Below are 13,466 nucleotides of genomic sequence, written 5' to 3' on the forward strand. Positions count from 1 at the left end.
ACAATCAACCAATTTTCCTTGATAGCACTGATGACGATCTATGTAACTGTCTCTTAGATGTTAGTAAAGTGGCTTCCTCCATATAGTGTATAATTCTGATTGTGATTATGGCTAAAACTTTTATTCAGCACTTTATATCACACAGCATAATAGTACCATACCAAGACAAACAGTAGTATGTTGTGCGGCCAAGAAAGCCAGTGTGCCACAACTAAACACGTTTTCACACATACAGTATGTAGCTCCGTGCTCCCTTCTCAAATTGGAATTATTTTATACTGCAAATGCCCTCCACCTTCAGCACCCTACATACCAAATTTAAGTGCAAGATTGCCTAATGCAACATGAAATATAAGCCTTCAAAATCTGGTTTAATTTCTTCATGTTTTTATTTTTCTTCATTTAGGACACTCGGGGGGGGGGCTTAGATTTTTTCTATTCACACATTCTATAAAAACCATTATAAAATGTAAATACGGACCTCGATCGAGCTTTGGTTTACTTTAAGAACGTGTTGCGGCACAATCACATACCAAGTTTAGTGCAAAGTCATAGATGATTATTTGCATTAAAAAAGGTAGTTTAAAAGAAATTTCATTGAAAACTATAGAATTACAAGGCAAAAACCAAACAACTGTAAATCGTGGGGTAAAATTACTCTAATAGAACAGTCACCGCAGGGTAAAAAGGTGCATAAAAAAGAAAGTTGCTGACTTGGATTCAAACCAGGGATCTCCACACTGAACACCCAAATCATTAACCACTGAGCCATGTCAGATCACCTAACTTAATAAATGAAAACTCTAGCTAAAATCTACTCACTAGTAAAAAGTTCATAATTTCGTAGATCTACCAATGGAATATCTAGAACATTCTATGTGTGTTCTATTAGAAATCCTCAAAAAATGTGCGTTCTATTAGAGTACCATAGACTCCGGTTATTAGGTGCACATGGTTATTAAGCGCATATTGCCTGTTAAGCGCATATGGTAGACTTGTGCTAGACACCTGTTTGTTAAGTGCATATGGTTGAAATCGCCTCTGCCACCTCGTACTACATAGAATTGTTGTCAGAATGAATCAGACATGTCACAGCACACTCGATGCCTCGCCAGGCCCGTGTCTAGCAGATACCGCCGTCTGTAATAACGCTAGCTGTAGCTGCTACCTGACTTCTAAGGATTTCCGCTTCCACGACTGAAGCAAACTATTAACTGGTTTGAAAACTGTAGTGGGCACAACTAATTCCCTCCTAGCAGAAATTCCTTACCGTAGTTTATAAGCGCATGGGCTTAACAAGCATAGTAAATTTCACAAATAATTCCTCCGAAAATTATAAGCGCATGCGCCTAATAACCAGAGTCTACGGTATTGCAAAAGTAATCAAATAAACTCTGCAATACAGTACTATTACAACTTCTCTAGTATTCCATCGAATCAAAGCCGATGATCATTTTGGTACTGATCTCGGCGGGGGTATTACACTACTATTAAGACCTACTCGTACCAATTGTCATCATCATAATCATCATCATAAGTGCTATGCTGATAAAACTTGTGACAACAGGCTGCAAATTGTGGATTTGCTTTGTAAGAATTGAGCAACTGCAACTTATCACATTTTGCATGAAAAATTGAGATACTCTAATAGAACAGTTACTGATTGACAAATACTATACTTAATCAACTTGGAAGGAATTTACTTTGTTACAAAACACTGTTGCAAATAAATACAGGCATTTGTATTACAACTTTATATAGCCATGAACAAGCAAGCATAAAATTATATCGAAACCTCTGACTCTGCATCACTTTTGCAACCACTTTATTGCAATTAGATAATTGGTTTGTGTATTGTAATTCTCTTTTTTTTCTCCTAAGCATACCAGCAGGACTGACTGCTCAGTATCAGTATAATTAGTGTTGGATCAGTAGGTATTTTTCTGTATTGGTACAGCACTAGTTTGATCATATCATCTTCATTGCATCTGTAGATAAGAAAAACAATGATTTGTGTGAAAACATACCTAAAAGCTGTTTATGGTTGGCTTTGGGTATATATTTAAACTACAAAAAGAAGTGAAATCCACGCAAAAACAGCAAAGCTGTTTAAAAAGGGTGCAACCTTCAAAAAGCTGACCCATGACGGAGTAGAGCATCTCTCCAATGTGCAGACTGATAACCACCAGGACCAGCTCCATCCTGTATACTACTAGCAATAAACTGGACATGAGCTGCAGTAATCTCTGAGTCTACAAAATAAGGTAAATCATCATAGTTGGGAATCAGGGTGTTGAGTTGTCACAACCAAATCATTTGGGTCCAGCGAACCTCCACCAGCTCTTCAGTTATCCATCGTACTGCGGCCCTGACTTTCCCTTGTAACATCAACTTAGTAAACACTTTAACTAAATGGTTATTACTGTTCTTAGCACAAGAGCGGAAGGAGTTACAGAGGGACCTGTCATAACGCTGAGCCTCCTGAAGTAGCACATCAAACTGTCCTTCTTGCCACATAGTCAAATGGTGGTCCAACAATCTCTGGACGTCACAGCCCTTACTAATTGATCTGTCATGTTGCAGTAGAATGGAACTAAATACTATATAGGACACGCTCTGATGGATAAGTTCCATTACAAAAGTAATTTAACTCCTCAGACAACTGATCTACGTAGCGTTGTCTAACAGCATCCCCAGGCAAGGAATAGTGCAACCCTCTATGCCAAATAATGGTAACCCATCTCTTACACCATGGAGAAAGTCTTTCACCACCATCAGAATGAACTAGAGGAACTCCATAAACTTTTATAAACAGATCATTGATGTATGAAGGAAGTGAAGAGGTAGCAATGTTATTGTCATTATCAGTATTACAACTATCCAACCTCGGAGGATCACTGGTGTGCTGCTGCAACAACACTGACTGTGAAAACTTTTGTAAATATCAATAATTAGGTAAATCACAGTTACAAGTATCGGTAACAATATGTACAGTATACAGCTCACGTCATGGGTACTTGCAGTTTTATTGCGACCCACTTACTTGAAACTCATGCAGCTATGTGTCTTGAGTACTTAGACAAGTACCCAAAGTGCATGCACTCCAGCTTGCAAGTGTAACTGGTTTACAAATAACTACAATAATGTATGTGTATAGCTAGCTACTTCTGTCTAATCCATGTGTTATTTTCAGTGGGGCTATTATGTCAAGCTACATAGCTATTATAGCTATATGTACTTACATGTTTTCACTAGAAATACTTTACATGTAAATTGCCATATCTATCATGACAAGAGTTAAATGCTTGTGTAAATTGGCCACCTACTTCAGTGAAGCCATTCTGTTGTCTTGGCAGACATCTAGTCACTGAAACCAGTGAGGAGTTAATACGTACATAGCATACAACTAGTTATATTTGTGCCAGCATCTATGGCATTGAGTATTCAACTGCATTATGAGTCCCAATCAACCTATGGTCCTTTTCCTGTTACTGCGTATACGTATTCATTACTTGCTGAATTTTCTGTTATACATGGAGTGGTTCTTCCATATAAGGCATGCACTGTAATGGTGAGTAACTACTTATGTTTCAGCATATCTCGTAGCCACAATTTGCTTTATAATAGTTAGCTATACATTTTATATACACAACAATATATTACGCATGGCTACAGTGACCCTTTAACTGACTTTCATCAGGAGATTCTTTATGTCTGCAGGAGAACAAAATGTCTTTGTTGGCTAGCTAGTAACTGCAACAAGACAAAATAGTTAACTAACAACAACAGGCTATGGTTATTGCAGCAGAACAAGTCATTTTAGTGAAAGGGTTGGTAGAGTACATGTAGCAAGCATTTCATCATCCAAAATTTGGTCACAGACAGAATGCGCACAAGTTTATCATGAGTACATTGCATCACAAATCTATTTTGAGTACTCACAGCTTAATTTGTGGTCACACTTGTGACAAACTCACGAGTAATACTTGTGACGTCAGATGTGAGCTGTACTGTACATACCTAGGTACTTCATAACTATAAATTAGTATCCACAGAATGTTATTATGTATAACTTCTATCAAACAGTACGGTAATATTGTTAAAGTAGGGATCTCCCCAAAAATGCCATGTGCGCCTAAAATGTTGCCTTTAAAAGTCATCCTAGAAACATCTTACGCACTAAAAATCTCCTTTATGGAATAATATTAGTCCATCTAACATCAAATACAGCATTAAAAACAAGAAAATATTTACAGACGGCTGGATATAGAATTTTTTTTTAAATCACCGAACTTAAAAATTTCACCTGCCTGCCTGCCTACCAGCCAGCCAGTCAGCCAGCCTTCTTATTTACTTGGCCACAGTTGCAAGACTGGAGGTCAAATGAAGCAGTGCACAGCTACCATTTTATGCCACAATAACAAACTCATCAGTCGGCTGTGCCTTTTGGGGTTTCAACAAATGTGTGCCCTCTTACTCCTTAAACCTTGTCTTTCCTTTTATCTTCAATTACACTTTGGAAGGCTCAGTTTCATATCAACATGTAATCGATATAATTACAAGGATATGACAGCCATTTTTGAAGAATCGTGAGACTAGTTACGTAAAAATGCGTTGTGCCTATAATAGGAGCACGCAGTCTCATTCCATTTGGCTTTTTATTTGGCTGTGACAGTAGTTGGTGTTACATATGGCGAACAACAAAGAGTTAACAAAGATGGTGGAGAATCTTACAGCGAGCGTCAAGTCCATACAGGACCAACTTATGATGCTTACACATGGGGCCACATACAGTGGTGCAGACTGCAATCAGGTCCTGGTCTGCAACACAGAAGTACAGAGTATGATGCCGGCTTGAACCCACTCCCAACAAGAAGACTAGGCTTGAGGACGATGGGGCACATTCAGGGGAGGAAGTAGACATCGACACTCATCAAGATTCACTTGTCCCACTTTCTGAAGTGGCTGTGGCTTTCCTTGAGGTGTCGTTTAATGTTTAACTGGACAATAAGACTCGGGTAGAAAAGGCTAAGGCAAACGACATCCCGGATTCTCGATGGATAAGATGTGCCCAGTTGGACTCTGTAGTAGCAGCAAAGTTGCCACCAGCAGTGAGGTTGGTAGATAGAGCAGCTAGTCGAATATAGAATTTATGGTTGGACACAGTTAACCATCTTATTTTGGAAGGCAGAAGAACTGGAGATTCCAGCAAAAGTCATTACTGGGATCCAGACCTCTCTACAGCTGATGGGTAATGCCAATTACCAGTACTCCCTGGATCGCAGGCAGTCCCTGATGATGTAACTCAACCCCAGGTTGAAGCAGCTGATGAATCACAAAGATTTTAAGGATGCTGCACCCTTTCTCTTTGGGGAGAAATTCGGAGCCATGGCTAAAGAACGTCTGGAGGCTGCCAAAGTTTTCTAAAAGACCTTGTCTTCAGATAATTTCAAACAAGGTTTTCAGAAAGGCCACTCTCTTAGAAAACAGGTCGCAGGGGTGGCAGTCATTACAGTGGCATAGGAGGGAGTCAGGAATGGCAAGGCCCAGACAACAAAGCCAGAAAGGGGTAGTCAATGGCAAGGAAATGACTAGGCAGCACACAGACTGCAATTCATTGTATGACAATGTAAACAAAATTCATTAAAATTGTTTCATCTACTCAGGTGTTAAACCCCACAAACATTATATACAGGTTCTAATCAACACCATGAACCTGTCAATCACATGCCCAAAATTGGCTGGGCAAGTAGCATACTACCTACCAAATTGCCAAATTGGGAGGTGCTGACTCAAGACCAGTGGGTACTGCAAACTGTGGCTGGTTATCAATTGGAGCTGATAGAGACTCCAATTCAGGCCAGAGTGCCTCACGAAATAAGGTGCTCACCAGAGAGCAAGGGCCAGATAACCTCAGAGGTTCTATAACTTCTGGACAAAGGGACAATTGCAATTTTTGTTCAGTTATTGTGTGTGTGCTGTTGTAATTTATATGTGTATATGTATGCTATTTTTGTGTTTCCTCCTCAGTCAGGGAAGAACAGCATTGCCGACTGACTTGAGGCTAATTTAAAAATCAAATCAAATCAAATCAAATCGACAATTGTGAAAACACTAGCCTCTCCATGAAACTATCTGTCCCAGATTTTCCTTGTGGAAAAGAAGGATGGGGCCACAGACCAGTGATAAACCTGAAGGGTCTCAACCAATTCGTGAAGACTGAACATTTCAAGATGGAGGGTCTTCACTTGCTCCCAGACCTCCTACAGTCACAGGATTGGATGGTGAAAATGAACTTGAAGGATGCATACCTTCAAGTTCCTACCCACCCAGACTACCAACACCTCCTTTCTTTTAGTGGGAGGGCAAGGAATACAAGTTCCAATGTCTATTTTTGGTCTATCAGCAGCATCCAGAGTGTTTACAAAACTGCTGAAGCCAGTAGTGGGCTTCCTGAGACAAAATGATTGTCATCTGGTCATATACTTGGATGACATACTAATGATGCATCAGGACAGGGCTCAGTTAGAACAAATTACCCAACGGACATACCAACTGTTCGAGAGCCTGGGGTTGATTGTGAACCAAAAGAAGACTCCTGCTAGGAGATGGAATTTCTGGGCTTCCACTTAGCTCCACAACAATGAGAATAACAATCCTCACCGAGAAGCTACGCAAAATTCAGCAGGATGCACGGCGAATGCTGCAAACAAACATCAGTCTCAGCGAGGGAAATAGCACAGTTTGTGGGGAAGACAACTGCGACTATGAGAGCTATCCCATTAACCTCATTGCACTACCAAGCTCTCCAGATGCAAATAAACTCTGCCCTTCCCCTGAACTACAATCAGGAGGAAATTTCAGACAAATACAACATAATTCTCTCACTGAACCCTGCCAGCAGGGAAGACTTGGAATGATGGGTGGCTCTCACAACAGCTCCAATGGGAGCACCAGAGTTCACACAGGATCCCTCAATAACAATACATTCAGATGCATCCAACCAGGGTTGGGGAGCAGTTCTGAATGGTCAGTCCCACACAGGGGGCATATGGTCTGCAACTTACAACACCAATTACTTGGAGTTGTCAGCTGCTTTCTTAGCAATCAAGGCTTCGGGAAGACCTGGCAGAATATCACAGCTCTACTGCGAATGGACAACATTACAGCAGTGAGCTATGTTACCACAAGGGGGCACAGTGTCCAGAGCTCTGTGCCAATTAGCAATAGAAATCTGGACTTGGTGCACAGAGAGGAATATCACCCTCCAAGCAGAACACCTTCCAGGTCAACTGAACTCCAGGCCAATGAGGAGTCCAGGACAGTAAAGGATCACTGCACTGGAAACTGAATCAATCAGTGTTCCAGCAGATAGAAGTGGTAATGGGTCCACTAGAAGTGGATTTATTTGCATCACACCTGACAAAACAGCTTCCCCACTTTTACAGCTGAAGACCAGATCCAGAAGCAAAGGTGACAGATACATTCATGTAGAATTGGGCTTCCAGTTGAGGATTTTCCAATTCGCCGTGGTGCCTGATATACTATTGCCTCACCAAAGCGAGGAAAGAAGCAGTGAGAGTAGTACTAATAACACCTCTGTGGAAAACCCAACCATGGTTCCCACTAGTACTGGAACTCCTGGAGGACTATCCTTGGAGGATTTCCCAACAATCAGACTTGATATCAATGACAGTGGGGCAGCAATTTCTGATGTAACAGGGAGTACCCCAGTTGATCGCCTGGCCTATCTCAGTTATCCTACGCATCATGAGGAATTTCTTCGCAGGGTTCAGACCTCATGCTTACATCATGGAGGGACAAAACTAACTCAAATTATGGTTCCTTGTTCTCTAAATGGGCTAGCTGATGTAAGTAGAGGGGTCGAGATCCCCTTACAGGACCTATAGAGGATGTTGTGAATTTCTTAGCCAAGTTACATTCTGAATGCTATAAGTATCAATCTCTGAATTCTTATCGTTCAACAATATCATCTATCATGACTATGTGGATGGAGTCAGCATGGGAAGTCATCCTACAGTGACATAACTCTAGACCACCACAACCAAGATCAAGACACACGGAAGTGTGTCGTGTGGCCCAAGAAGCCAGTACACAACACCATGAGGATATTGACAAGAAGAAAACATAATTTTTGCACCTCCATAACTCTGTGCTGCCTTTATGAAACAAGACAATTTTTGCTGTGGACGCATCCGCCAACTTCAGACCTCCACATACCAAATTTGAGTGAAATCACTTCAAGCGTTCCTGAGATACTCGACTTCAAAAATTGGCTTAGTTTCTTCATTTTTTCTTCTTATTTTCCTTCCTCTTTTTGCACACTTACAAAAACTGCCATAAAATGCAAACGCCATATCCGATTGCCTTGACATTTGGCACATAGAAGGGGGTATAAAGGTGCATCTTGGTACCAAGTTTGACTGAAATATGATAAACAGTGAAGACGTTATTAGCGATTAATAACACCAATATGTTGTCACGCCTACAGGGTAAACTGCTTATAGGTAGAAGCTGAAAATCGATGGGTGAATAGGTTAACTATTGAACTTTTGTGGTTTGAAAGAAATCGAACAAAAAACCACAAAGATACAATGAAAAACCAACAGTGTGTAACAGTTTTCCATATCAACACTTTCCTTGAGCAGCATATAGATGCTGCAAACTTATATAAGTGCTTGCACTAGGCAAGATACCTGTAACTTCATAATAGGATCAATGCCACACCTATTAATGTGATTAATAACAATTGAGCACTGAGACCACACCTCTTAACAAGCTATCATGATGACACACCCCATATTATTGGACTAACTGTATTCATAATGCTAGCACAATGAATAGTGACACATTCCCTGGTAGCTTACTCGAGATACTCTACATCCTAATAGAACAGTCACACATGCATAGCTGTATGCTATAATATATTTAATTATTGATTTAAAATGAAGCATAGTTCAGAGGGAAAATCCCTACTTTGGCATTGAACAAAATGATTGTTATAACAAGCTGATGTAGGGATTTTCCCACCAAGTTATGCTGTAACACCATCATTCATCTCTTGTTTCACTACTTTGTATTGCTTGGAGATCCCTACTTCATTTTAAATTAATATACTATGAATTACATGATATGTATGTATTTAAATAGATGATGCTGACCTGACTTCCAAAGAAGATTTTGCTAAGTGTAATGATGTTAGTGTTGCATTCATCAAACTACAAACCAAACTTACAAAGATGTTAACAAAAGCAGATTTTTCATCCATTAAGAGAGGCTATATAGCACAACAGAAAACACCTGGAGGTGTAATACTACCTGAGCAGCTTAAAATAAGTATAGTAAACACCCAGAGTATTGGTGAACTGTTGGACGCTCTGGTTGATTCACCACATTGGAGTTGGATTGACATTAGATTACTACAGACAATTGTGGTGGCCTCTGACATCCCTCAGGCACTTCAGCTTTTGGAAAACTACAAAAGTGGAGTATTTTCAAGGAAATTGGGAGATCTTTTGCCAAACACACCCAGCAAAGAAATCAAACAAGAATATTTCACTGAGATTGTAACAAAGCTTGATAAAGATGCCAGTACCATGACAGTGGCAGATCTCTTAGAATTTCGATTGGAGCTAGAGACTGTCATCATGGACATAGGAAAAGGAACGTGTGTCCTTGAGCACATCAAGCAAGGCTGTATAGAGGTCCACTGGTACATTCCTACCCATTGTGTGGATAGTGCGTATCACTCAGCATCTACCAGATGTCACATGTTTAATGAAATACACTTGTTATGGCTTCAGATAGCACACTACCCAGTAATTCATGATCCACTAATAACACCTGTTGATATGTCAACTCCACCTCCTCCAGAAAGCACTGGTAAGTGTTACATGAAATATGTAGCTATGCATCATAAATAATCTTTTCGTAGCAACTGTCAAACACTGCATTGACCACTACTATGACTACTTGTCAGTCAACATGGATGCTGAGGTGGTTATGCAGCTGATGATATCCCAGCAACTACTCAGTGAAGATGTTGTTATGGCAGCTCAAAGTAGTTACCACAAGAGCTGTCTGATCTTACAACAAGTTCAACAGATGGATCCAAAGACACTCCTGTTGTTCTGTCAATTGCTCAAAACAAACCACAGTCAGAGTACCATTGGAGATACACTTATAAATGGTGAGCATACAAATGTATACTGTGGTTAGCTGATACTCTAATTACTAAACAGCTCCACACAACCATAAATAATATTTTAAATATTGTGAAATCACAGTATTTATAAACCGTAGTAGTGAAGCATTAGCTGTGTTATCAAGACACATGATAGTGTGTCATGCGGCCCAAGAAGCCAGCGCGCAACACTGTGAGTATATTTACAGGAAGAAAATGCACTTTTCGCACCTCCGTAGCTCTGGGCTGCTTTTACGAAACAAGACAATTTTTGCTGTGTACATGCCTGCCAACTTCAGTACTCCGCACACCAAATTTGAGCAAAATCACTTCAAGCATTCCCGAGATAATGCGACTTGAAAAATTGGCTTAGCTTCTTTGTTTTTTTCTTCTTTTTCTTCGTCTTTTTGTACACTTACAAAAACTGCCATAAAATGTGAACGCCATATCTGATTTCCTTGAAATTTGGCACACAGAAGAGGGATATAAAGGCACATCTTAGTACCAAGTTTGGCTGGAATATGAAACCCAGGCAAAGCGTTATTAGCGATTATTCATGAAAAATAATACCAATATGTTGTCACGCCTATAGGGTAAATTACCGCAGAAGCTGAAAATTGGTATGTGAATCGGTTAACTATTGAACCTTAAACCTTTAGTGGTTTGAAAGAAATCGAGCTAAAAACCAGGAAGATACAACGAATAGACCAAGAGTGTGTAACAATTATGCAATCGAGATTAGCTAATAAAAAACGACTACTTGTCACGCCTTCCAGAAAATCCGCTTGGAGCAATGCTTTGAAAATCGCTGTACAGATGGAGTAATTATTTTAGAAAGGCTCTACAATGGTGTAGAAGAATCAGAGTTAAAGCCACAGAGTTACAACACGAAATCCAACTTGGTGTAGCAAATGCGAGATCGAGATACTCTAATAGAGCAGTCACCCTGAAGAGAGATCAGCTAGAAACAAGTAACCCGTATAGAGATCAGCTACAAACAAATCATCCAGTAGAAATATGTGCTGGAAACAAATCACCACGTAGAGAAATCGGTTAGGAACAAGTCACTCAGTAGAGAGCTCAGCTAGAAACAAGTCACCCTGTAGAGAGATTAATCACAAACAAATCACCCTGAAGCAGGAAACAAGTTACCCTATAGAGAGATCAGCTACAAAAAAATCACCCTGTATAAATATGTGCTGGTAACAAATCACCATGTAGAGAGTTCATGAATTCTCTACATGGTGATTTGTTACCAGCACATATTTCTACAAGTCACCCTGAAAGGAGTTTAACTATATATAAACAATGAGATGAGAATTTCAACTACAGTTCCGTTATGTAAGAAGTCGCCTTATTACCTATGTGAATATCATTCAGTATTAAATATACAAATATTTAATCTGACTAAAAGGTATACAGACAATTGCTTCTTTTGTTCCACAATTCCTGCAGTGAAGAAGGAAAAAAAACAAGTTGAAAGGAAGCACCAAAGCCAGCTGTATTGTGGCTTGCAAAACAAAAAGAAGTGATATCTAAACCAAAACAGCTAAGCTGTAAAAGAAGAGTGCAGCCCCCAAAAAGGCCAGGGTGAAAATGATGTGAAATCAAAGGTGTCAGCCAATAAATGGCTGTGATGATAGGTTAATGGCAAAAATTTTAATAACGACAATTCAGGTGAATTTGGTGCCGAATCCTAGTGAAACTTGGAGGAGGCAACGCAAATTCGCTTGAATTGTTGTTATTAAAATTTTTGCCATTAACCTACCATGACAGCCATTTCTGGCTGCCATCTTTGATTTCACATCTTTTCCACCCTGGTCTTTTTGGGAGCCGCACTCTTTTTTTACAGCTTAGTTGTTTTGGTTTAGATTCTAATTTGGCCATGTCCAAATGCAAAGCAATATTAATTTTAGAACATATCCTTATTTTTACTGTTAATATTATGAGAATAACTTTCTAAGGGTATGTAGTTTATTATTCTTCTCTTTGTTCTTTACAGCATTAGAGGCTACTGCTGTAGCTAGCCCTGCCATCACTACTGATATTGATGATGAGTCCACTCAGCAACATGACTCTGCTGCTTCACAACAAATGGATAAAGAAGACCGTGATGACACATTTGAACCATCTTTGCTTCTAACACATTTCTTTGATATGATGGCCCAGTTAACAGAAGTTCTACAGTCATTCAATCCAAAGATAATTGCTGACCATTGTGGCTCATTGAGAGCTAGTGAACAAGCTAATATTCCATTATTTCCTACCAGTTTAGCTAATACAATTAAAGCTTCCAAAAGCACTCCAATGGTATTGCAAAGGCTCGTTCCATTTACAAACTGGATGGACCACTCCGTTCTCAATGCAGCAGTTGAAGCTTGCAATGTACCTGAAGCTGTAGCACTTATTACCAAATTTGATGACAGGATTGATACATCCCAGCCAGTCACAAAGTATCCCATACCATCACCATCCCATCACATGGTGCCATATGATACCAGTGCACACACTGTACTGGCTGTTCAGCTTAACTTGCAACTGCACCGTTCTACTCTTCAAAATATAATTGATACACGATCACTGATACAAGAGAAATGTGAGGTTACTGCTCACTGTTTACAGCTACTGGCAGTAGCAAAGACTAGCCACACAATCATCTACTGGACTATTCCTAAACATGTGGCTTCTCTCATTATTTCAAATGCCCAGAAATACCAGAGATATCTTCACCAAAATGGTATACAACAAGTTGCAATCTACCCTGGAACAATACTGGCCACTAGTAGTAATGTTCTTACTGTGGGACCATTCTCATTCTTTACTGAGGTGAGTTCATTGACCACACCTACTAATGTATCATTATTCATTACAGGTAACCAGTGACACAAGTGACAGTCTTAAGATGCAAGTATACCAATTGGAGGTAATGGAAATTTCATGTATGTCAGTATCAAACATACCAATTATTGTGTTTACATAGGAGATTCCTAAAAGGATCAACAAAATGCAAATTGAACTGGTACAAAACAGAAAGGAACACAATACCACAATCAAACAACTAAATGAAATAGTTGTACAAATGGATGAAAAAATCAAAACCACTTTACCACAAGCACAATTGTCTGAACCAGTCACAAAAGTATTTTACACACTACATGTACTAAGTGTATTTCAATGAGTTTTGTAGGAATTGTCTGATGCTTTAAGCAGCTCAACAAAATGGTCACTGGTGTCCTTTGATACAGTAGCTTCTTTAAAAACT

The 13,466-nt window shown here is 39.6% G+C and overlaps 1 protein-coding gene across 1 annotated transcript in view; it reads left to right on the forward strand.

The window, feature by feature from the left end:
- Positions 1-13,466, forward strand: part of LOC136255148 (uncharacterized) — a 61,953-nt gene that overhangs the window by 21,049 nt on the left and 27,438 nt on the right. Inside the window, exons 4-9 of the mRNA XM_066047868.1 lie at positions 9,172-9,903; positions 9,956-10,210; positions 12,207-13,030; positions 13,077-13,127; positions 13,185-13,343; positions 13,392-13,466. Of these exons, the coding sequence (XP_065903940.1) occupies positions 9,172-9,903; positions 9,956-10,210; positions 12,207-13,030; positions 13,077-13,127; positions 13,185-13,343; positions 13,392-13,466 (2,096 nt within the window). The remainder of the gene's footprint in view (positions 1-9,171; positions 9,904-9,955; positions 10,211-12,206; positions 13,031-13,076; positions 13,128-13,184; positions 13,344-13,391) is intronic.

Source organism: Dysidea avara, chromosome 5 (genome assembly GCF_963678975.1).
Source record: "Dysidea avara chromosome 5, odDysAvar1.4, whole genome shotgun sequence".
NCBI classification, from domain to species: Eukaryota; Metazoa; Porifera; class Demospongiae; order Dictyoceratida; family Dysideidae; genus Dysidea; species Dysidea avara.